The sequence below is a fragment of the Caloenas nicobarica genome, chromosome 11, assembly GCF_036013445.1.
Source record: "Caloenas nicobarica isolate bCalNic1 chromosome 11, bCalNic1.hap1, whole genome shotgun sequence".
NCBI classification, from domain to species: domain Eukaryota; kingdom Metazoa; phylum Chordata; class Aves; order Columbiformes; family Columbidae; genus Caloenas; species Caloenas nicobarica.
The window spans coordinates 387491-413983 of NC_088255.1; the positions used below are offsets into that span (position 1 = coordinate 387491).

The window sequence follows — 26493 nt, forward strand, 5'->3', positions numbered from 1 at the left end:
GTTAGGGATTGGAAGGAACCTCGAAAGATCATCCAGTCCAATCCCCCTGCCAGGGCAGGAACACCCAGATGAGGTTACACAGGAAGGCGTCCAGGCGGGTTTGAATGTCTCCAGAGAAGGAGAATCCACAACCTCCCTGGGCAGCCTGTTCCAGTGTTCTGTCACCCTCACCGAGAAGAAGTTTCTTCTCAAATTTAGGTGGAACCTCTTGTGTTCCAGCTTGAACCCATTACCCCTTGTCTTACTGTTGGTTGTCACCGAGAAGAGCCTGGCTCCATCCTCGTGACACCCACCCTTTATATATTTATAAACATTGATAAGGTCACCCCTCAGTCTCCTCTTCTCCAAGCTAAAGAGCCCCAGCTCCCTCAGCCTTTCCTCACACGGGAGATGCTCCACTCCCTTCAGCATCTTCGTGGCTGCGCTGGACTCTCTCCAGCAGTTCCCTGTCCTGCTGGAACTGAGGGGCCCAGAACTGGACACAATATTCCAGATGTGGTCTCACCAGGGCAGAGTAGAGGGGAAGGAGAACCTCTCTGACCTACTGACCACCCCCCTTCTAATCCCCCCCAGGTCCCATTGGCCTTCCTGGCCACAAGGGCCCAGTGCTGGCTCATGGTCACCCTGCTGTCCCCAGGACCCCCGGGTCCCTTTCCCTACACTGCTCTCCAACAGGTCATTCCCCAACCTGTACTGGAACCTGGGGTGAGGTTTATAGAAATGAAATAATTGCTTAGGTTACTTGCCACAGGTGCCACGCGGCGCGGGGTTTGGGCAGAAGCGCAGGCCGGCGCGCGGCTGGGGCCGCTCTGCCCTCACCCCGCAGCCCGGCGCGCTGTGCTGCTCAACCCTGGCCAGTGTCTTTTGAGACCACGTAAACTTCCAGCCTCCACTGCGTCCCGCGGCAAGGGATCCCACGGTTCAAACTACACGCTTTGTTAAGTAGCTTTTCTTCACAGGCTCTTTTTGTTTCTTTTTAACCTAAAATCTGATAGCTTGGCGTGCTGTCGCCCTAGTTCGTGTACCAGGAGAGAATGAAAGCCACCACTCCCTGCTTAGCATCCTCAGGCCATCCCTCTGTTCAGCTTTTTTCCTCCGGGGTACTACTTTCTTCAAATAGCGCTCCCATAGTGGCCCCCTCCGGTAAGAGCTAGAAAAGCCGCCGTCTTTCTTGAGACTGGGGTGCAGAATCCGCTGCATCGGGGAACAGGACCTTTGCTGAACTCCCCGCGGCTCCGCAGGGCTGTTCCTCAGCCCGCTCCAGAGTCACTCGGTTCCCTAAGTTAGAAATCCGTCGCTGCCCAAATCAAATCCCAACTCCTGTCTCACGCTACAAGCCAGGGGTAATATGATACCAGGCAACCAGCGACTGAAGCACCTCAGGACACGGCTTGTCCCCTGTGCCAAATTCCCCTGACGTGCTTAGGAAGGAACAGCCAGCAGAATAACAAGACAATTTGACGCTGTTCAGATCCCCGCTCTCCGCCCCCCTGCCTATCGCTTGCTCCTTTTGACTAATTACGAATTAGTAGTTGCAGACTAGCAGAATCGACCATAAAATGTTAACCTCCAAGGCTTCACAGCTGGTGCTCAAGATGTCTCTCTGCAAATCGTATGTTTCTTGACTCCTCCTTTACAGGCCGTGTATCTGAAGCACAGCAGCCTCAGCCTGAACCGCCGTCCCGAAAGCAGCTACCGACCGCAGCAAACCAGCCGCTGAGCGCCCCGGGGCAGCAGGATGGATCCGCAGCCTTTGCACAGCGTTGCGGTACCTGGACAACAGCCGCCAGAGCCTGGGAAACAATCACACGACGTTGCTAAAAATCACTGTGCAAGTGCTAAAGGCAACGCGGCGGAGAGATGGCTCATGCTTCTCGCTGCAATGCAGTATTTCTGGTGGCTGCAAGCCAAAAATCTTACTTTTCAACTAAATATTATCTGGTCTACTATGATTTAAATAACCATTTGGAGGCTGCAAAACCATGTACAGCCCCAGCAGATTCCTACTTTTCACTGCCTCAAAGAAAAAACATAATCCCTGTTCAGAACGATTATATTTTGTTTCAATAAGCGCAGGCTGATTTTCAAACAAAAAACTATGTTTCCTCCACCACAAATACTTGTAAAATGAAACGAAAAATGTAGCTACATCAGTTCTTTGGGTTTTTTTCTTAGAACTGGGATTTCAACGACTTAGTGCTGTATTGGGGTTGAGGGGGAAGAGAGGCCTTTCAAGTGACCAGTGATGAACCAACCTACTGAAATTCCCAGGCAGAAGAAATTTTGCATTTTACACAAGAGCACCTATTTCACTCATCCTCTACTTCAAACAAAAACCCCCACCGCCCTAAATATCAGTGAACCGGTAGTTTTGCTGCCAAAAAAAAAAAAAAAAAAAAAAAAAAAAAAAAAAACTTTTCTGCAAAGATTTTCAGAAGAAGGGGCCGAGCCGCTGGGAGAGGGGATCAGTCTGGCACCAGGAAGCACAGCGCAGTAGTCAGAGCTTCCCTAAAGATACCCAAAATTACCAAGTTATCTCAGTGATCTCAGCAGACCACACCCCAGCCCTTTCTGCAGACAAATAATTCCCTCTTCCAAAATTAGATCAACTCCTCTTCCGGGCAGGGAACAGTTTATACTCCACTCCTCAAAAACATTCTCCTCAATTCGTCTACATTCAAATATATAGTCTTGGCAAAAAATGAAAAATGCCTGAAGCTTCCACTTCCCCATCAGATATTATTTTTTCTCAGCCCAGCTGAAAATTTTACAGCACCGTGTAGAATAGTAACATGATAGCTCTGCCCTTGTGAAAATACACTAGCACTTCTGAGTCCCTCCTGCTTAAATATAAATAGCAAATCCTACAGACATCTGACTCCGCTTGTAAAACAATTATACATAAAATTATTTTTAGAGTGTCCAATTTCATGTTATTAAATAATTATAGTTTAAAATGTAACTTCAAAAGTAATTTTCTATTAGAAACCAAAAGTTTGTTACAATTTTTATATTATTATTGAGAGAAGTCATTCTTGTTTCCATAGATGCTTTGTCTGAAGGGGTGATCAAAATTGTATGTGTTCGAAAATAATTGTGGTACACTAAAGTGAGTTAGCTTAAAAATTCCACATGCATTGAACAAGTGCGGAGATGTATCTCTTAATTCAAAAATAAAGACAGAAGATTACAGAGAGGGATTTCTGACCGTGTTTGAAAAATAATTTAAGAATATATATTACAAATAAATCCAGCTGTCCAAACAGCTTTACCATCCCAACTCCACTTTGACCTAAAACTCAGTGTATGTGACTCTGGACGCCACCTCCGGTGGCGAATGTGCCAGCGCGTCTCCCCTGGCTTAAAATCCAGCAAACCAGCAATGCTGGCGAGAAGCCGAGCAAACATGGGGCGGGGGGACGCTGTTACATCGGCCGTCCCATCACCCTTCCTGCCCTGCTAACAGAGGGATTCCAGCTACTTGCAGGGTTATTTTAGCAAAATTACACAGGATTCCAACCTTCGATTCATTTCTCCACCACTTGAAAAACAGACATTGTTTTCCATGTTTCTCCCCAATGAATCATAACGGAGGCTCCAGCACTTACCAAGCATCATGTGCTCAGATGGATGTCATACCAAAACCACACACATCCTGACTGCTGGCTCAAAGTCTGCTGCATTTTGGGGCTAAATAATGGCTCTTAATTGAAAGCAATGTTTCAGTCCTCCCCAGGAACCAGTTCAAAGGTAGCTAAAAGGCATTGTCCTGAATATTTTTTGTTGTACGACCTTTAAACGCGGCTGTTCTGTTCGCTGGCACGGAGTGGCGGTAATTCAGGCTCAGCCTACGGGAACAGACGAACCCTGCCAGCTGCTGAAGGAAAAGGAAAAAAAAGGGGCCCACCAAAGGGGACAGTTTTGCCTGCACTCACTTCCAGCCTGCAGATCCTTCAGGAACAGATGCCAAAAGTATTACTGTACCTCCCAGTGAAGAAATCACAGACGTTTCACACTCCCTTTGGCAGAAATAGAGCTCTAACTCGAAATGGTTCTACTGTAGGAGCGCGTTTCACTTGCAGAAAGAACAAGTATCCACTTACAGTGCTTTTTAATTATCATGCAAGATGTTTTCTTTATACAAATGCAATGCTCAATATTGCTTAAAACTTTCATTTGTGTAAGCTAATTCAAATATGATTTTAGCACATCTTTTATTGTATTTATTCACGAACTCTTAAATCTGAAAGAGGACAGCTGCTTTTGCTAAAGACTACTTAAGGATTTATAATCCACTGATATAAAGTATCTTCTCCACATGATGAGGATCATTTCCTGCAAAAGTATCTACTTGCATACATTAATTCTGTTGCTGGGAGATGGGACAACAAGAATTTAAGGTGATATTCCAAAATACAGTGATACATATCCAGAGGGGAAAATCCTAAGTTCCACTTACTCAGAATTTTTTAAACGATCCAAATTCCCTTAAGAAACCCAAACAAAATGTGAAAGTAGTAGCAGTTTGCTCTTTGAGTGTCAGCCAATTATGTGAAGTATTCGTAACATGAAAAAGTACTACAAACAACCCAATACACTCTGCAATCCACATCTACTTCGAACAGCTGCTACCTAAATACATAGCCCTTTTTCAGCCCATTCTGTGTGCTTCCCTGTTACTTGGAGTAGCCTTTTCCTTTTATGGCTTAGTACTCCAGCCCAAAAAGTTTTCAAGTAGGCAACTTGTTTTGGCAAGAATCACAAAATCTGGACATCAGATATGGTTGCCTGAGAAAGATAAAGGACGCCCTCCTTTTTGCCATTTTTTCTATTTAAACGTCATTTGTCCAGTATATTCTCCTCTGCACAGCACATTCCCGAAGTGGCCCCCGGCAGCGCTGCCTCTGCTCCGGTTCTGGAGGCCTGGGACCAGCAGTTTGCTGGCCTGCTGGCCACGGAGCGGCTCTTGCACCCTCCCGTTCTTCTGCCCCATTCATGCGTGTGCAACAAGGAAAGAGGCAGGCGGCCGAGGTTTCACTCTCTGCCTCAGGCTAGAAACAGCTAAGGCAAAAGCAAAGGCACCCAGGATTTTAAGCACTGCCTCAAAGCTTCTCCAGCCACCTTCCCAGAAAGGAGTTTTTCTTCTTCTGAAATTTTGGACTTGATCATCAGGCCCGGTTTGGAGAACTGAGCGTCATCTTCACACAAACTCTCTCAGAGTCAGAAGTCCGCGTGCACCAACTGTACCTATTTTCCTCCGCTCTCTCCAGTCCTCTGTAATCAGAATTCTGCAGTTTCTTGCCTTAAAAAAAATTCAACTCATTAAATCTTTTTTTGCAGCTTAGTGCTACAGCCTATGGAAAGACCTTTGAGATGAGAATTCAAAATAAAACAATAGGAAAAAAACCCAATGCAGAATAACATTACATATAAATCAACATAGGTCAGGTTTTCTATACTGATTCTCACTAAGACAAGATTTTCAGAGTTCAAACTTTAGACCAGATAGTTACTGGTAAATGTAATCAGCCTGGAGAACAGATTTCACAGTAAAAGAAATAGATAATAAGCTGTGAAATGCGTAAAAGAGTGTCCCATTACTGCCTGCACCAAGCAAAAATACCCAGATACAGAAGAGCTTCCCTTCCTGAAGGCTTCATATTCACAAGTATGAAAGAATGCAAGAGAACCACATGATGTAAGACCTGAGTCAGAAGCCAAACCCACAAAACTGAAATCTAAATCTAATGTACAGTAAAATCAATTAACACAATCTCAGATCCCGCTTCTTTTTCTCACAGGAATTTTTTTTGTTTGTTTGGCCATCTTCGACACTCAAAGGACAGTTTTAAAAGGCAGCACTGGCCGATTTAAAATGGCAATCACTCATTCCATACATAGGTAAAACTCTGGGATTCATTAAATGAAAAATTACATCACTGCTGGAACACATGCATGCAGAGACAATCTAGAATGAGAAAGTTACCTTACTGCAATAGGTACGGACTGCAGGTTACCTGTAAAAATCAAACCCTGTAATTCAACTTTAAAAAAAAGAGAAAGAAATTACCCCAGAACCTCTGCTCACCTCCTAATTGCTCTGCTCTGCACTTCCACTGCCTGCTTGCTCAACTCCAAGCTTCTAAATCTAGCTCCTCATTTTGTGTGGTACATCTGGTGGCTCATTTTAAAGTACCATCATTTTTGAAAGGTTTGATGTGAGGCCATACCTGAATTGTAAATATCAGAATTTTACCATCTAACAAATGTCTGGAAAAATTCTGAACTGGTAAGTGATCTGATTAATTCTGCTAACTGTAAATTTGAACGAGCCTGTTAGGAAAAGTAAATGAATTTAAAAAACAAAAACAAACCACTAACGGCTCAAAAAGTGGAGCTGGAACACTAGAGAGTTTCAGCATTTCAGTATTACCACAGTAACAAGTGTCTAGGTATAACTGGACATTGCAGTCATTATAAAAAGTTTTCTAAAATGTCCTATGATTTCAGGAGTGTAAAAATAAGCCCGTTTCAGCTCTTCAATGTTTTGTTAAACTATATCTAGGTGGAAACCCACAGCTGAGTACAACTCCCATCAGCTCTGAGTTTTCAAGGACTGAGGACAAAAACCACTCAGGCTCCTGCCAACCTTGTTAGCCACAGAGGAGAAACTTTCTGGTCCTCTCACCTGCAACACGGCATCATCGGCTTCCCTGTTCTAGCTACGGTCTAGCAGTCTGTCAGAGAACCGTGTGTCTCTTGGGAGGCAGGAGATGGAACCAAACCTCCGAGATTTACCTGATTCAGCCACATCCCCATAACTCTCTCTTCAAAGAACGTCAGTAGCTCCAGCTGCCTTTAAAAACCTGCACAAAACACTAGAAAAATGCATAAGCAAAGAACTATTTCTGCCAACTATGAAGACCAAAGACAGAAGAAGTGAACGATTCAGAACCTGAAAAAGGCTCTGCAGAGGATGTGGGATGCTTTAGAAGACACTGCTACTACAGTTACAGAGAGCACTTTTTTGTAGAACAGTTTTAGTAGAACTGCAAAGTGCAGACTTATCAACACACACCTGAAATTCAATGCTACGGCTGCCAGTCAGGACCCGGAACTAAGGTTTAGTTTCTAATGCAAAAGTAAACGATACAGCACAACATCTGGGTGCTCGAGGTACAATAACCTTATTCTGAGAAAGCCCGATGAAGCTGGTGACAGAGCTGAGCCTGCCAGTGTTCACATCTGGGGAAAGAGTCAGGCTACTGCATGTACTGGGATGAACAAAACATGGTCCAGAAAGGCAGTCACTGCTGGAATGGAAACTAAAAGTATCCGTGCAGAAGTCTGAACTGTTTCAGCTCCTTGAGGTACTTTGAATTGCTCAGAGGCGAAAAACATCCAGAAAAGCGAATGATAAAAGATGAGGTTAAAGGGACACTGCAAACTTTCCCTAAAATTTCTAACAAGCAAGAAGGAAAATCTGACAGGATAAGGAACAAGCAAAGAAGCTTCCACGAAAATAGCCAGCAGGTCAGAGGTGTTACTGGAAAGACTCAGAGGCAGCTATAAAATGATTGATTTATACCCAACTGCAATGCCCACCCAAACACCTCTGGCAGACATTTATGTTCTACCAATTCATATGCTGGGTCACATGAAGCTTTTATAATTCAGCCATGTTAACATCCTTTTGAAGTCAAACTTGGCACATGCCACAAATCTTTTATACTGAGTCACTGGAAAATACTGTAACAACTATTTATGATCACACAGAGAAAGCTCTGGGCCAATGTCAGGAGAAAGCCTGCACATAAAATAGACACAGCAGTGGGTCATGTCCTACTGCAACGAGATCAGCCGCATACATGTGTGCTCAATACTGCCAGGGTACATCAGGCTGCTCTGCAGGCTCTGGGAAAACTTGGTGGTGTTGAAACTCAGTGGTGAAACTGTGCAGAACTGTTAGAGGAAATAAAAAATGGCAGTTACATTTTCTTATAATATTTTCTGGGTTGTTCCTTACAATATTTTCTACTTTTTTTCTTTGGAAAAACAAAACAACAAACTTTCATTCATCACTCAATGCCTGCCATGCAACTATTTTTTTGGTAAAAGTGAGTGCCAGCTTAAGTCAATCTGTGAACTCCGAATTCTCAAAAGTTTATGGGATTTTATTTAGTTCTATCACATAAAAAACTGCATCAGGTAGAATCTTATGGCAGAAGAAACAGTTTTTTTCAAACAGACGATGTGGGAATTAAAAGATATCAACGACATGAGAATGGCAGGTTTGTTTATTAAGAGCTTTAACGACACAAGCCAGTCTCTGAAAATAGGGTCACAATGCTGGAATTAACTGTGTCAAATTGTCAGGACATGGGATTATAGCGCTTTCTTTTCAAACTTCAAAAATTCCTAAGAGAAGGAGGGAAAAGGGCCTGGATCATTAAATCTCACGAATTATGGTACCTATTCATCAGATATACAATGTAACATTAACTGATGGGAAGCAGAAAAAGCTGAGAAAGTACATTAATTAACTTTCAGACAGCAATTTCAAGAATTCTCACAAAACCCCAGGCTTCAGACTGAGAATGGTGTTTAAGAAATCAGATTTTTTTCATGGGCTGTTTTATAAAAGGAATAAACATTTCATTAGAAGTTTATTGAAACTGTTTGTAATTGCTAATAAAATCTGAATTACTGAAACGTCCAGAAGCACTCTAAGTACAATAAGAGCTGCTTTGTATTTTGGACAAGTATTCATACCAATACAGTAAAATTATTCCTTTGAAAAGCTGATAACCCAGCAGTAGCAGGTAAGCGCTTGGAAGGGTCCTGCGGTTCGAGGCACTCCCATTAAACACCAAATTCTACCATCAACAGCATCCTCTCACAGAAATTTCTGGTTTAAGGCAGACTTCAGTTAGAAAAGCAAATCATAAGCAAAAGCGTTTGGTGTTTTTATTTCCTCCTTTCTTAAAAGAGTGGTTTACTGATGAAAAATGTGACAAAAAGATTCAGGAAGCATCATTCTTTATCGCTCGGACAGCAGTGAGTCAGCCACGGCCGCACAGCTTAAACACAAATAATACAAACAACTTTGACAGACAAGGACTTAAAAGACAGGATTTTGACAAGGACACGCATATCAGCCTTGACCTGCCTGTAACGTGCGGCTCCTCCAGGACGCGCAGTGACCGCACATCTGTGCCACGTTACAGCCTAACGCAGCAGCAATGAGCGTGCTGGGACTTCTCCCCAGATGTTCGGGAAGGATTTTCCCATGGCTCACCCAAGTCGTGGCCTGCGCTCCAAGCGGGGACCCTGAGCATCGAGCCCAGGTCCGCGCGCAGGGGCAGCACACGCGCCCGCCTTCACGGGCACATCCCACTGCCGTTCAGGAACATTTACACCGCGAACGAGGCATCTTGGAGGCCTGCTGAGCTTGTTCACAGTGCTAGTGGGCTTACGTAAGACATTTAAGGGACAGCTCAATTTCAGTCAAAGCAATCTAGACACGGGGATCTAATTAAGTCAACATCAGTGCAAGGACAAAGTCCACTGGACTCCAGTGACCTTTTCCACTGCGGGAACTGGTCAAATAACTGAGGTCAGAACCTTCCGGCTTCAACGGAGGCAAAGTCCGTTTATTTCCCTTGTCGCTTGCCTTCAGGATAAATCCTCAATGAAAACCGTACCCAGCCCTTCCCAGCCTGGGGCTGGTGGGCACGGGCATGGCCTGGCACTAAGCGCAGGATAAGCAGTGCTGGGCCGCGGGCAGGCCCGGCACTAAGCTCAGCCTGAGTGCCCCGGCACAGGCAGGCCCGGCACTAAGCTCAGCCTGAGCGGCCGGGCACGGGCAGACCCGGCACTAAGCTCAGCCTGAGCGCCCCGGCACAGGCAGGCCCGGCACTAAGCTCAGCCCGAGCACCCCGGCACAGGCAGGCCCAGCACTAAGCTCAGCCTGAGCTCCCCGGCATGGGCAGGCCCGGCACTAAGCTCAGCCTGAGCACCTCGGCACTAAGCTCAGGCTGAGCACCCCGGCACGGACAGGCCCGGCACTAAGCTCAGGCTGAGCGCCCCGGCACAGGCAGGCCCGGCACTAAGCTCAGCCTGAGCGCCCCGGCACTAAGCTCGGCACTAAGCTCAGCCTGAGCGCCCGGGCACGGGCAGGCCCGGCACTAAGCTCAGGCTGAGTGCCCCGGCACAGGCAGGCCCAACACTAAGCTCAGCCTGAGCACGCCGGCACAGGCAGGCCCAGCACTAAGCTCAGCCTGAGCGCCCCGGCACAGGCAGGCCCGGCACTAAGCTCAGCCTGAGCGCCCCGGCACAGGCAGGCCCGGCACTAAGCTCAGCCTGAGCGCCCCGGCACGGGCAGGCCCGGCACTAAGCTCGGGCTCAGCGCCCCGGCATGGGCAGGCCCGGCACTAAGCTCAGCCTGAGCACCCGGGCACTAAGCTCAGGCTGAGAACCCCGGCACGGGCAGGCCTGGCACTAAGTTTGGCCTGAGCGCCAGGGCACGGGCAAGCCCGGCACTAAGCTCAGGCTGAGCGCCCAGGCATGGGCAGGCCTGGCACTAAGCTCAGGCTGAGCGCCCTGGGCAAGGGCAGGCCCGGCACTAAGCTCAGCCTGAGCGCCCGGACACGGGCAGGCCTGGCACTAAGCTCAGGCTGAGCGCCCTGGGCAGGGGCAGGCCCGGCACTAAGCTCAGCCTGAGCGCCCGGGCACGGGCAGGCCCGGCACTAAGCTCAGGCTGAGCGCCCTGGGCGCGGGCAGGCCCGGCACTAAGCTCAGCCTGAGCACCCTGGCACTAAGCTCAGGCTGAGCGCCCTGGGCACGGGCAGGCCCGGCACTAAGCTCAGGCTGAGCGCCCAGGCACGGGCAGGCTTGGCACTAGGCTCAGCCTGAGCACCCGGGCACGGGCAGGCCCGGCACTAAGCTCAGGCTGAGCGCCCCGGGTGCGGGCAGGCCCGGCACTAAGCTCAGGCTGAGCGCCCTGGCACTAAGCTCAGGCTGAGCGCCCGGGCACGGGCAGGCCCGGCACTAAGCTCAGGCTGAGCGCCCCGGGTGCGGGCAGGCCCGGCACTAAGCTCAGCCTGAGCGCCCTGGCACTAAGCTCAGGCTGAGCGCCCTGGCACGGGCAGGCCCGGCACTAGGCCCAGCACTAGGCCCGGCACTAGGCCCGGCACTAGGCCTGGGCTCAGCGCTCCTAGGCCGCCTCCCCGGCCCGCCCGGGGCCTCAGGGCCTCGGCAGCGGCTGAGGCGCCGCCTCGTCACGATAAGAGTCCCCGTCCCGGGTGGCTGAAAGGCGGCGAGATCAGACACGACATTAATCAGCTTCCTCCCCCCAGGTCGCTTTTTGGGGCTCATCAGCACGAAGCACCGCGGCACAAGGAGCCGCACACTCCCCCTCTGCTTCTCCACACCAAGACCCGGGGCACGGGGAAACGCTGGCTGCCCACTCACATGCTGAACCGTAAATACGGCCACGCGTGGTTAGAACTCGCCAGAGAAATACTTTTCGCCTGTCAACACTAAGAAATGATGCCATTTTCTCAGAGTCAGCACTCAGCAATCTTGCAGGAATGAGTTAAAGCCGGCTGGCGTGTTTCTGCAGCGCATTACAGCATGAGAGAAAGCGAAAGGAGACCGGCCAGCCCAGCGCCCTCAGTCTGGGGAAAAAAAATTACTTATTCGACTAGAAATTAATGTAACATTTTATTCCAAACCTTCCCCTTACAGAGCCATTGTCTATAGCAACCGTGTCCATAACATTCTAACTCTCAAGAGCGCAACTTTCTAGTAAATGGCACATCTGTCAAACTGCAGGAAACATCTGGGAAAACGGTTAAATGAAAAGAAGTGAGATTAAACCTTTGTTTCCATATGGTTGGGATATACATCTAGAATGTGTTTGTCAATGTTACCAGTTCTTTTCTTGCCTCTTGCTCAGCTCTCAGGCTTTTGGACTGGTGTTGGATTTCACCCCCATGTAGATGATAACTTACGTAATGTAAAATTTCCCTTTAAATAAAAACGAGGAACAGCCCCTTGGGTAAACAGCCAGCACAGGGGCCCAAGGGATGCGTGTTCCGTTCCTCTGTCCCCTCCAGCGTGTCCTTGTCACCTCGGGGTGACGGTGACACAGCCTGTGCTGCACAGGCCGCCCGGAGCCTCGTCGTCCTGCGGGAGCTTCATGCTCCTTTACGATACAAGGAAAATGAAATGGAAAACAACCCAAAATTCTGGAGCTAGCTAACGAAACCTTTCTGTTTGCAAGCGGCGACACCTCAGCTAACATTGCCCGATCTTAAAGTATTTCAACGTATACCCAGATTTTGACAGATCAGATTTTGGGTTTTTTGCAAGGACTGATAAGCTATCAAACAGTTTTTAGCCCTGAAACTGCTCATAACAACCGTTTCACATGTGCTCGGCTACACTCTCCTCAACCCAAAGGGTCCTGAGTGTTTTCTGAAGTTCCCCCCTCTGCAAAATTCAGAGTTAAACATTAACTCAGATATATTAGCTCTGCCGAGCGCGTCTCTGAAGGTTCAATTTAATGTACATTTGTTGGAAAATATTTAAGAATAATTTTATGTAGTGCGTGATCTCCATTAATAAATATGAAAATATATCTGATTGATTTGGTCCATTATTCAAGCAACGCATACAGCAAAAAAAAAAAAAAATTAGGAAAAGCAGTTTGAAAACTGCTCCGTAATCCTTTGTGCCTTATAATCCAAACAGCCACACTGTAACAGTCCCACTGGCAATACAGAGAATTTCAGCTTCAACAGGCCTGCTCCGAAAACACCAGGTTAATCCTAAAACCCTTCAAAGGCCTATTTGTGCCAAGAGAACTCACTGAAGATGCTGCAAGCGAGAGACATTTTGGGTGTTCCAAGTTGTGTGCGATGGGTTTGCTTTTTTCAATTCCAATTTGTCACAATAAAATGACAGCGTAAACGTATTTCTTAACACCACATGAAGTGCGGAACCAAAAAAGCTGTAGTTAGCAGCAAAAAAAAAAAACGTTTCTGAGAACACCCGCGCTACCTCTGCAACCCAGTTCCGAACCGTTTCAAGCCCTGATGGAGCTGGAACCAGCTGTCACCACCACGGGGACCTGATTTTCTGCAGAACATCTCCACCCCGCACCCTCAGCCAGCCTGAGGAGGAAGGTGACGGAGTCCTCCTCTAACAAGGAACGTGGTTCATTGAGTTCTTCAAATCCAAGCTCCTTGCTTGGAGCTACTACAAGCTAGAAGAGACCACGGCTGACCCAGCTTGGAGCAGGAGCTTGGATGAAATGACCTCCTGGAGCCCGTTCTAACCCAAATCACTCTCTGATCTTTGAACCCAGGTAACTTTCAGGACAGTTTGAGGCAGCTTTTTTTAAAAAGGATGCCAGGGTAATTTCTATTACAGCGTCACTAAAGTGAGGAAAGTCCGTTGGATATTCATGGCAAGAAACTTATGGTATTTGGCCCCTTCCAAACTCCAGGAATCCAGCCTGGCTTTATGGATCAGGTTTGCTACGATTCTTCCCTGCAACTGAAGTGAAGAGACAACCTAGAACCTGCACCAGAAGTGTCCAGGTCTGTATGGTTATGTCCAAAACTAAATATCATCTTACAGAACACACACGAAACTACCTATTCATGCATAGACCTTTATTTTATTACAAGAAAAAGCCAAAGTGTGTATCACACAAATTGAGAAATTATTATTCCCCAGACATCTACTTAACAGCTGCAAACATTTGCCCTAAGATGGTTTTCATACAGAAATTGTCATCGTGATCCTAATGCCACCAAACCAAATGGGTACTGTGACAACGAGATTGAGGGGAAAATATTCCATTCCCAAGCCTGCCTGTCCCATACCAAAAATGCAAACTTTCGGGCTGAGGTACTCGACAAGCAAACAAAAATAATAGTCCCTTCCCATACAAATTCAAATGGCCAGTTTCACATATAACTTTTAGCAGTAGCACAAAATCTGAATCCTTGTGAACATCAATTAACTTTGAACTTAAATACAGTGATTTGACCCCACCTTGCCAGCATGCAAACCTTTTTGAAAATTGCTACACCACAACTACAAAGTGTTAGCCATAACCGTCCCCTGCCCAAAAGCACTTCAGTTGTGTATGTGCTAGTTCCTACTAAAAATCAGAAGACCCAAACCAGCTCAATGTCATTTATTATTATTATTTAAAAAAAAAAAAAAAAAAAAAGAGGTTTGTGCTGTTTTACTCATTTTGTTTGGTAGGAGGTCCCTGCCAGGGGCTGCTGTCAGCTCCCCAGAGCTGCTGCCAGGAGAAGGAGCCCTTTGTTTCCAGCTCAACTGTGAAAATGAGAAAATGCCTCCAGCCTGACAAACGAGAGCCCCACAGAACACAGGTCAGCCCAGACCTTCGCTTAAAGGTACAACACGCCGCATTCGCACCCCCCTACATCACGGGGCCCAGAAAGAGGTAATTTTACACAGGGGTTGCCACAAAATGCTAAATACACCTTGGATTTCCTAAGAAAGACTGGCGTAGCTCTCCTGCCACTTTACCCATACGTAACGCGTTTGTAATTCTTACATAAATCAAGGTCCTAATGACTCTTCTGCAAAGCAAGGTGAATTCGGTGAAGTCATAGGAAAACAAAGGCATGTTCCAACCTGAGGCTTAAAATAGGCTTGTCTCTCCTTTACAGAGCACCGGAAAATACAGTACGGTACAAAAGGAACATTTTACTTCAAGCAAGAGTTTGCTTCAGCAAATGCATTTTAAGCAAAACATGTGAGGGATGTACAACAAAGTGTGAAATACAAATAAAAAAAAAATTCATATTACAATGCCACGGCTTTAATTTGGGGTGGAAGTATTCGTTTTTCCCAAGTGAGAGGTTTACGGGTGTAATCTCTATGTCCACAAAACCACAGAAGCTGTATAAATACAGTCCAGTGCTGCCATCAGCAAGGTTAGCAGGTTCACACGCTGATTTTTAAAAACTAATCCTCAAGTTCTCAAGTATATTTTATTATCCTAAAGCTTAGAATTACCTCCCCTGAAAAACACAGCCTTTGATAAATTGCGTTTTGCACAGGAAGCTATTACATATTTTAGAAATGCAGGATTGCCAGGGCATTGGGTTCACTCTACACCAGTAGTTGTGTTTTCCCATGATAGAAGCAAACGTACCTGAGCACAGCTCAAAGAACCTAATCAATGAAGATACATCAGGGAGTTACACCAGAGCAGGGAATATCTCAAAGCGTTGAATTTCAGCTGAAAAGGCTGGCATCGCTGGGTTTCTGATAAAACATCCAAAGCATTTAAACAGATTCATTCCCACCGAAGCACAGTGTCTGAGATGCCAGAGAGCTGGTACCCAAGAGTTAACACCAAGTTGCCAACAAAGGGTTCTAATGTTTATAATGAACCACGGCACACAATTCTTGTCCTATTTAATTACATTTCCAACCGCGATATGCCGGTGTCGAGAGGATGAATACACAACCGCTTCCCAGTTCTACCAACGCAATCACAAAGACCCGAGTGTCTGAACAAGAGCTGCTCGTGGTCGTAAGGACTTCTGTCTTCCAGCACCGAGCCCCAAATGAAAAAGATCTGCCCACCTGGACATTTCGAATAACTGCAGACATTTGGCCAGAGCGGTACGGATTTAAACACCGCTCTGTGGCAGAGGTGTGCGGGCTGTAACCTGAATATTGCCGGGAGCAGCTGTGCCCAGGAACAGTCCTTGGATTGTCAAGTCTTTCGTCCTGTGCTTTCAGGGGACTTTGTCAAAATACACAGACTCCGGACTTCGTCTTTATAGTCCAAATCACAAAAATGTCTTTGCCACCACCGAAGATGTCGTGCCATCTAGTCTCCACGTCTCTGATGGGTCTGGTTTTCTAAACCGAATGTTGTCAAACTAACACCTCTAGAACCTCCAAGTCACTACAATGCGACTGCATTCTTGTGATCCATAAAGTTTTTATTTCCCCAAACCTACTGTCTTTAGCGTGAACACGTCAAGCTTCTACAACATACTTCCCATCCCCAAAACAAAATTTTTAGGACAGTTCCACGAAGTTTTGAGTAATCCATTTCTATTGTTAAACCAGAACGTCATAATCCAAAAAAGATGGAAAACATGAAAAAACATTCGAAAAAACAACTTCATTGGTGGTGGTGGCAGTGCAATGGCAATAAAATTCAGAGAACAGTGGTGAACTTTTTTGGATATTTCTGAAATATTTGGATATTCAGCTATTTCCGGTATTTCACAAAAGTTTGAGTTTTGTAATATTCAGTTGAAAGCATATTTTCATATGGCCAGATTAAACTTACAAAATAAAGTGGAAAAAAAGATGGCCTCGTGTATGCTATTTTAGATTATGATCCATCTGCAGTAGATGGTTTAATTCAAATAGATCAAGTCCCATCACACGGACACTAGGTAGAAAACCAGTGCTTTTTATTAGGAGACACACACTTCACATACAAGAATCTATTGAGTAAAAATGTACCGTGCTGGACGAGTAAAAATGTACCATACTGCAAAAGATCAGATAGCTTTAAAATATGTCTAAGGAATCAGATGGAATAAATGCTTGCAGCTTTTAGTTTTGAACCTTGGTTGCACATGAGTCTGTTGGTTCAGACTTCATTACTTTTATGGCCTCTCACTGTATAAAGTGTTATAATGTACGTAACTGCCAGCTGTGTTTTATTTCATCACTAGCAAATGACTTAAAAAAAAAAAAAACCTCACATCTTTTCCCACAAAGTTACACAATAATTCAGAAATGCCATACATTTCTTCAGTTGTGTCATGTACGTGTGCCATGGAAATACACCACGTGGTTCTTTCCAATACCAGCATTCTCAGCTCCAAGGCAAGGCCATAAATAGTTAAGTTTTCGGGAGAAAGCACACGGTATGTTGTAAACGAGAAGCCTCTCTCTGCTTGTGAGCTTTCATTGTTTTGCATTACTCCAGCGCCGGATTCCTGATTTGTAACAAATTCCAAGGCTGCAGACTGCAGGCCCAGCCTCTGACTAAGGCGGCGGTGATTTATTGGAGGGTAAGTAGCTCTGTCCGGCCGCGCGGCGCAGCGCGGCGCAGCGCGGCACGCGGGGAACGCGGGGCCGGGGCGGCGGGCGCAGCGGCCGCGGCCCCGCGCGCTCGGCACGCCAGGAATCCCGCGGGGCCGCGCTGCGCGCCAGCCCGGCTCGCACTCCCGGGAACGCGGAAGCAGCCAGAATGGCATCTGCCCATTACCCGACACATGCACCTAACGCATCAACGCCTTACCTGCGTGAAAAATTCCACATCTGACTGCCGGAGCCGGGCCGCGATCCTTCAAGTCATGTTTAGCAACAACTGCGGCTTGCCCAGTTGTCAAGGCAGGCTGGGGAGCAGCTGGCGCGCAACCTCCCGGCCTCAGAAAAATGCAAAGCGCTTCTGATCCTCCTCCTGCTGCTTCCCCACCCCCATCGGCCCCGTCCAGGGGAAGCAAAAGGAGCGGATTACAAAGAACAAATGAACAATACTTCAGACATTGCAAGGTGAATACGTATGCTTTACTATAAATAGTTAAGCTGAGCTAATTCCTGTTACTTCATACAGCATGAAAACAAAAGAAAACCAGAAGTCACCCATCTAATCACGCCAGCCTTTGTGCAGATCTTCCATACAAAGCGGAACAAAGGAAAAAACTAGCACCAAGTTCTAGGCGCAGAATGATTTCAGCACACGCAAAGATGAAGAGGATAGCACTAAACCCTACGAACCGGAGGTAATACAAGCGAGGCACTTACAGGTGCGGATTGAACATTCGACTCATTTTGGAAACGTGGTCGTTTTCACAGTCAAGCTCCTCGTCCCCTTGGTCCATGCTGAGCTTCCTCTTGCTGGGGCTGATGGGCGGGGGGCCGGTGCGGTGGTTGGGCAGGGCCGGGGACACGGGCAGGGGCTGCATTCGGGGCTCCCCCCTCAGAGCCGCTTCGCCTGCGGGAAAAGCACAAGCGAGAATGAACACGGCGGGGCCGGGAGGGCAAGCCAGCCCGCTCTGCAACGACGGTCCTGCAGAAACGCTTCCCAACCGGACGTCAGGTCTTCACAGGCACGTTCAACACGGCTGCAAGATAAATAAGGCATCATAAACCATACTTCAGTGCTTTGCGCTGAAATAAACAGTTGAAAAAAGGCAATACGAGAGGGGTCAACCCACCGCAGATGATCTGAACGGCTGAGCTCATGCATCTTTCCAACAGCATTTTTATTCAGAAGCATTCCTTCTTATGAGCTGCCATTCCACCGCTGAGCTCTCATTACCTCATTCTGCAAAGCATGACTATTTGCCATGAAATATGCTTTGTTCCTCTCTCTTATGGTTGTGGTTATAAATTCCAGGGCTGCAGTTCACATTTATGCCAAACATTCAAGATCTAAAACTGAACAAATGTTCAAATTCTCAAATGATTCCTGTTATAAAAAGCTGTCCAAAACAAGCTTGTCTGGTATATAACTATGCAAGGTAAAAATTAGGGAAAAACCTGGAACTTGCTGATGCACGTTTTAGGTTTGTCCTTACATGTCCTTCTCTATAGTTTTAAACCATGTTTGGAGCAATGAATTAATAGCACAATTCTTCAGCACGAGAATCGCAAAATTTCAATTTTAAGAATGTTAATTTTCAAATAGGTGGACTGGTGGTAGAGTACTGAGTAGATCATACATTTTACGTGATCTAACATCAGAAAATGCCAGTCACAGCACGTGGGAGCTGCGTATAAATAATTCCAGGAATGATACAATTAGCTTGCACATAAACACATTCATGAATTGTTACTAAGCATGCGTTGAAGTCTGACCACAGTACTTTTCCCATTTCAATTAAATGTCTCGCTCAATGAATAGCCCAAAGCACAGTGCTGCATTTCAGCAGCCCTTACAGACTTTGCTGGAACTCACATCCTTATAGCCACAGGTCATGTTATATTTAGACCTCACAGGGATTTAAAGATGTTAAAAAATGCTTTCGGGGATTCATAAGGGGCTTGGAGAGGAAGGAGCCAAATTAACCAAGGTTACCTATTCTGGTAATAGCCCTGAAATAGCCACTTTTGCTAGAGTTTAAAATTTGTATTTTTCCTACACTGCCAGAAGCATTTTGTTTTCTACGTGGCCATAATTTCCAGAACTAAAATTAGGATAAAGTTAACTCCATGTCCAGCCCCGAGGTACCTGACAATGGAAACCTTTGTACGCCACCACACATTTTCACATCATCACCAAGGCAGATGATTTCTTAAATGCTGCCCTAATTCCACACACAACAACTACTATTTTGTTGGGAAAAGAACGAGCGAGGAAAAAAACCTCCTGAATGTTTACCAGTAAAAATAAGCATTTTGCCAATTTAGTCAGCATAATATAAACTAGTAGAATATACCACAAGTCATGATTTCTATTAAAGACTCTGGCACTGAATCTAAATAGGAACTTTCCATCTCAGCTCTAAATAGTAAAAACTGTGCTGTACTGCACATGCCCCGAGACAGACGCTGGGACCCTCTCCTGCTGGAAACAACCACGGCGTTCATTGGGAAGCCCTGCACAACACAAGCTTTTAACAAAAAGATCTCCCGTAAGAAATAATCTTCCTATTAGTACGGTTTCTGCATTTTTTCTTAAGCCTTTACATTTTGCCAGTTGAAACCTCCACCTACGTGATGTTCGTATTCTAAACTTCGGGAGTAAACCACATCATACCAGTTTCTCTCACTGAGGAAATCTCCCTCACTTCTACCTTTGAAAAAAAAAAAAATAAGCTAACAGCAATGTCAAAAGACAAAACTTTCACCAGCCAAGGTTTGCGATACTCTCATCCCACGCCGTGCAATCGCTCTCCTCTCTGCAGTATCTCAGATCACTTCTGGAGACTCAGACACAAAATCCCATTGCAGGAATTAAAAATTCCACGTAGGCCTCTCTAACTCCTTCCGAGAACTCCTGACAGGAACGCGGGCAATTCAAATATTCACGTAAAGCTAACTCTGGTGGTTGCAAAAGACAAAATCTCGCGACGTCGTCCAATTTAGTAAGTTAGAAACTTTTTCCCAAACAGCAGCTGGGAGCTTGATATGCTGCGATTACCTCAATGGGGGATTGGACTGGAAGATCTTTCGAGGCCCCTTCCAATCTCTGACATTCTGTGATTCCGTGTGATTCATCTTATCATACGTACGGCGACAACAGTGTTTATATATTGATATCCCGATTGAGCGCAAAATCTGGTAAAAACGGTATCGCTCTTGTACGTTGGAATTAAAGAAACCCATTTTCAAACGATTTAGCAAAGAAGGAATGGCTTCTGATTAAAGCCGGTCAAATTTGGTAATGCGTTTTCCTAGTCGTGTGCTAATTATGCAGGAGACACTAAGGCCTCCAGATGAACATCCCAGAACCGTCCCGGGTATCTGCAGCACCACGGGGCAACTTGGCCAAAATTAAGCAAACCAACGGGACGTGAAGGAGGCCACGGAGCAGACACGAGCGGTCGGTGCTCAGCGACTTGCCAGACCCAGGGCAAGCGGAGAAGGTACCAAAGGAGTCCAGACAGCTGGGTAAGATCACAAGTTACCCTACATTGGTTATGGGCATAAACTGGCATATTCGTGTGCTATACCTGTACTGCACCAGGAGTTCTCTCGTGGCCTGCAAGTTTGATTAGGGATAAAACTGCTTTTTATTTGAATAAAAAGGGGACTTTTCCCCCCACCGCTTTCCTCCTTACTAAACGTGAATTTAAACCAGCGAGGGAGAAACCGCAGCAGAGTCTCCCACACAAAATGCTGTTTTACTGCCTAGATTTGTCTCCCCGGCCTGACCGCGCTCCATGGCAACCAGACTCGCATCACAGCTGGCGAGGCAGCGCTGATAAAACAACTGGGTTTCAGAAAATTCCCCAAGTCCAAACTCCAGCCCTCAAAACCCATTCCTGTGACGGCTTGTGTCTGCGCCGCCACTGAGAGCAGAGATAGCAAACACATTTATTGTGCCGCTCATAATATGGCTCTTTGTTCCAGCAAGCAGCTGGGGTAAGGCACTCCAGATCTGTTTTCTGATAGTTCTACTTAGCAGTTGCCGGTTTTTTCTTATTATTAATACTGTTCAGCAATGTGATAAAGCACAGACAAGCTACAGAGCGATAACAACGTGACGTAGCGTCTGCCTATAGAGCAGTTCTGCAGTCCGCGCGGTCAGCGAGAATATTCTTTATCTTAACCACTTAAGGGCTTGAACTGAAAGTGATTCAAATTAACACGTGCAAATTAAATGTCTGTAAAGCCAGCACGGCTCTTTTCAGCCGTGCGCCCCACCAGGACAGTTCTCTGTGAACAGTGGATCTTCAACCCTGTTTGTGCTTCTCCGGCAGCCCCGTCAGCAGAATCCACGTCCCCACCGAAACGTCCGTGCAGCACAAACAGCACGACAGCAAAAGTCGTGTTTTTACAAGCGTGCATTTGATAGCAAGACACCGGAGAAGTCTTCAAGTAGGCCTGAGAACTCCAGGAGTTACCAAAGACTGGAAAAAAAAAATATACAGTGTTTTTGGCAGCTCGCTTCCTTCCTCCCTGCCCCAGCAACCCCGAACGGGCTGCACGAAGCCGCGGTGCCGACCCTCCTCCCTCCTCATTTCCTCTCTCCCGCTGGCTACTATTAATGCACAAAATCTGAGCATTCATTACAAATCCAGGAATGAAAGGCTTTGTCCTCCCAACTGCAGATTGACATGATACAGGCCTTGAGACAGACTGAAATAAAACTCCTTGAAAGAAAATTCCAGCGCTGCCCTTGCCTGGTTTACTCTTCCATTCTGCATCTGACAAAAGGATTCCCCCCATGAGAGTAAATTCCTGACACGTTTATTAACTTGGGAAAAAAAAAAAAAAAAAGGGAAAAAAATCATCAGTTGTAGTGCCCGTCAACATGGCCCTTACCTTTAAGGTCTTGGGTTGACTTACCATGACCTCAGGCCACTCAGTTAATAAAGTCATGGGCACGAGAGTTTACCGGACTTTAATTAATGTGCATGACACCTTTAATTACCTTTGCCAATAATACCTCCATGCAGAGAAACTCCCATTAGTAGAAGGAGTTGCCTCATGTTCTTAGGGCCAGACGTTCCCAGGAATCAACAGTACGTGAAGATCTTCGAGAGCAGTTTTCTCTACCGATCCAAGATCAAAACTTAGCCCTCGTGACATACGAAGCATTTATTTTCTATTCCTATATTGTAACAATCATGAGATTAAACTGCAAGTAGGTTGGAATGACTTTATAAAATATTGTATGTTTTCTTCCACTATCTCAATCCCGGAAGTCAGTCTGTGCCAACATAAATTGGGATAAATGGCATAAAAATTCCAATTCATGGACAAAAAAAAAAAAAAAAATCACACGATTCGAGATATCAAATACCAAGCAGGGAAGTTGCTGCAAATTACTCAATTCAACAAGTCATCAAAACAAGTTATTAAACCAGCAGAATCACAACACAGGACTGCAGAATCGATCTGCAGATGTTGCCAGCTGCCTGGGCTGGGTATTACTTCACAGCACATTATACCCTGCAAGAGGACGGATATCCTTAAAATTGTGAAATTCCCCAGAAATTAAATCTGTGTGAAAGAGTTAGACTACAGACAAACGTATGTAATTTAAGGCAGATTTGCTTCACATGCTTGACCAAATGAAATTAATTAATCCATTCAGACTCCTGAGTACTAAATCTTTGGTTCATGGAAAAAATATTCTGAGAAGCTGTCACAAAGTGTATTTATTTATATAATCGCTTAGTGGTTCTGTAACCCCCACTCAAACAAACAAAAAAACCCCTTATGTAAAAACATACTTTTGTACCACTGCTTTCTTTCTGGATTGCAGTTTCTATAAAAGATGATTTAAACTGAGCTTATTTAATTCGGGGAAGAAGTCTGCCAAACACTGTAACCAGTCACAGTAGCCTGTATTTCCTTTGCAGTATATAAAACAGGCCTACCTGGAGAGCATAATGAAACAGCAAACTGCAGGGAAAACAAAAAACTAAGTATTAATGAGAACAGCCTAATCATAAAATGCTGCTATGAAATTAGATCTTGGAAATATTTTTTTTATTATAATTGATAGATTTCAGCAGCCAACTCACTGATTCATTTCTCTGACACATATTTTACTGACTTTCTTGTAATATGACAAAAAGCTAATTTAGTAGAAACCAAAAAGCCGCATACACGTGTACAGAAAAACTGGCAGAAGCCGCTCTCATCTGCTTACAAAACATATGAAAAGCACTTACTCCTGGAACCAAGCTCTGGCTACCACTGTGCAGAGATATGGATGCCAGAAAACCCATGGCCAAAACCAAAATACAGTGATTAAATCGACTATTCTGTTCCGGCTCCTCCATCTGACCGTGCCTGCCAATGGGAGACACGTCCCGCTCGACACCGCGAGCAGGAACATCAAATTGTGACCTCCGTGTTCCGTCACCTCCACTCACTTTTTTCCTCCTCTTCCAGTCAAACGACGGCACAAAGAACGAGGGTGCAGCAGTACTGGGGGCAGAGCGCAGGCGTGCTCGCTGCAGGATGCCTTCAAAACCCACGTATTGATAACCAGAGCTGAGCAGCACAGGCCAAAGCACATTTCAACCTAACGGGTCTCGAAAACGCTGTATTATATTCAAAACACATCAAAAAACATCAGGCGGAAAATGGGAAAAGTGCCTCCCCAAACCTGAGACTGGGTTTGCTCCTTCAAATGTCCTGCGAAGAACTGACATCGTTATCTTATATTCTCTCTCTCATTCTACTGTAAAAGCACAGCTGTACAAAATAGCACATGCATATTCTCTCCACATAAACTGACTTGCACGGATAACTGTTTCAGTTCTACAAACTACTTCACGAAGAGAAGTAAAAAGTCTCTGCTAACCACGTAAACTAGGACTGAAATAAATTCTCTTCACTCTGCCAACCAGGTACCAACTGAAAGAGTCTCCTTTAATTAAACACATTTTTGGAGTAAAAAAAACAAAAAAAACAAAAAAAACCACAACTTAAAAAAGGATCTTGGTAAGTAGGCAAGAAATTGATGGCATGGAAAGAAGAGCAGCTGATATGCCACAAAGCAAGCAGGACAGAACAGCGCTCCCGTCTTTTAATATTTCCTGACAAATCTCAGTTTTCACACCTCAACAGTGGCGACTGTGGGGCTGTGTTCAGTTCCAGCCCAGCACCGAACTCGGGCTTAGGTCTAACTGCACAGCCTGAGACTACTTCATAAATGTGCAGATCCCCCTTTAAGATAACGTGCCACTTCGCTGACTCTTGCAGCACCCTTCTGGGCTGAAAGTCTAAAAAACCAGCCTTGTTAACATCAATGTCCAAAAAGGATTTCCCTGAGTTCAAGACTGCGACGGGATTTTTGCTGCTCCCAAAGAACACTCCTTTCTCAGCCTCTCCGCCGGCTCTCCCAGGAAAAGCTTTGTATCGAACACCTGAAGTCAGTTAAGAGGGACTAAAAATTAAGACAAGTGATCATCGTACGTTGGCTTAATGCATTAGAGAGGCTCCCACAAAAGAAAGGCAGAGCTTTCAGGTGAAAGCCACGACAGTCAATATACCGGTACGTAAAGGGAACTGCCAGACGTGCACAGGCAGCCCTGCGTTAGGCACCTCAAAACCCGACGGTAATAGTTTGCTGACAGAGGGGCAACTGCTGGACTCCTCGGCCTCGGTGCACAGCCCACGCAGACAGCTACGCATCACTTGTGCTGGTGCACAACAGCACGGCCCGGCACCGGCATCCCCAACCGCGAGCGGGTACCAGAGAAGGAGAAGGGAGAAGCATCATTTACGTTTTCAGCAGAAGGCAGTAAATTTCGCGTTCTTGGTCGATGCTTAGAAAACCTTACTTTAGTGTTCACTGGTCAGCAAGAGATAACATGATCCATTTAATTCCCTGGCAAAACACACGGCGTTGTGAGTAGCACGCTCCACATGCAGCAACACCGAAATTTATCATTTCGGTTCCTTCTGCGGTAGGAATGTTTTCTCCTCCGTGCGGCTGGAATCTCTGCAGGTTCCAGGTGAGGGTCTGTGAGACACTCGTTTCACCCCTGAATGCTCATGGGGCACAGACACTTGAGAAAGCAAGAAACAAAGACCCAGCAGGTTACAGCACCTCCTAATATAGCAAGTAATTCCAGAATGTATAATTAAAACTACCGCCATGCAAAGTTTAAATAATAATCATATCATCAGAACTTTGCTTACTTTAATTTATTTGCAAAGCTTTAATATATAGCATTCCCTCACGTTTCTGATAAGTATATTTGAAAAGCTGACAGATGAAAATATTTACTTTTATCAGTGTGGTAATGTGATTTTATTAGAAATGTAAAAACGCTATCAATGAAAAAAAAAACCTGAATGAAATATAACTGTAGGTTAACATGCTGAAGATGCTGCTCTCCAAAGCGACGGTGGTTTCCAGATCCAGGTGTTCTTGCATTCGCCACCCAGCGGAACGACTGACTGTGTGACAGCAAGAGAGGAAAACCGACCTGACGGAGGACGGGAGCGCCAGCAGAGACGATCGCGGCCGGGAGACCTGCCGTCGCTTTCAAAGGTAAATCAAACAGCAAGGTCACAACAGAGAAATGGTTAGATTGGGTATTTCAACATACTAAACAATACCTTGTGACTGTGTATTTTCACGCAACGGCAAAGGGAGACAAATAGGAAATTCAATTTGTGAAAGCTCCCATTTGAATAATTCCTCCCAAGTAGACAAAAACCATCTGCTACCCTCCCTCTGGTTTTGTTTTCTGGTTGGGTTTTTTTTGTTTGGTTGGTTATTTTACCGTTTCTGTTAGCGAGCAGCAATGTAAGTACTGAGGTCTGAAACACCACCTTCTGCTCCAGTGGTTGAGATTTCATGGATATGATCCTGCGACATCAATTAAACTCGAGACTACTGCACCGCATTATCAATGCCCCTTGTGGATACAAGCAGCCAGTATGTTCCATGGCACCGTGCTTAAAACATTAATTTTGAGATGTTTACTTGTAATGAGGTCATATTAAAATTAAATCCAACAAATTGTGCACTGTTTCTTTCATAAGGAGTTGAAACAAAAGGTGCTACGCAAAGGTAAAAAAACCAACCAACCAACCCACCCCCCATGTATTCCACTTATTTAAACTGGAGCCTATTTTTAGATATACTGCAAGGTTTTCTGTAGTTTACTATAAACATGCTCTGAACACCTTTTCTCACATTGTTCTCCTTTGCTACATGTGGAGAAATTCACAGCATCAATAAAAAATGAGCTCTCCAAAAGAGCTGATATTGCACTTTCAAGCAACGTTTCTTTTATTTCCATTTTATTTTCCCCCAAATTT

At 45.6% G+C, this 26493-nt stretch overlaps 1 protein-coding gene across 4 annotated transcripts in view; it reads right to left on the bottom strand.

The window, feature by feature from the left end:
• The window catches only part of VGLL4 (vestigial like family member 4), a 94130-nt gene that overhangs the window by 11149 nt on the left and 56488 nt on the right, over positions 1-26493 (bottom strand). For 3 of the 4 annotated variants that reach the window (XM_065642327.1, XM_065642326.1, XM_065642328.1), the window contains one exon: positions 17836-18025. In XM_065642327.1, the coding sequence (XP_065498399.1) occupies positions 17836-18025 (190 nt within the window). Of the gene's footprint in view, positions 1-17329; positions 17424-17835; positions 18026-26493 lie in introns of those variants that run through there. The other variant, XM_065642329.1, reaches the window with a different exon arrangement.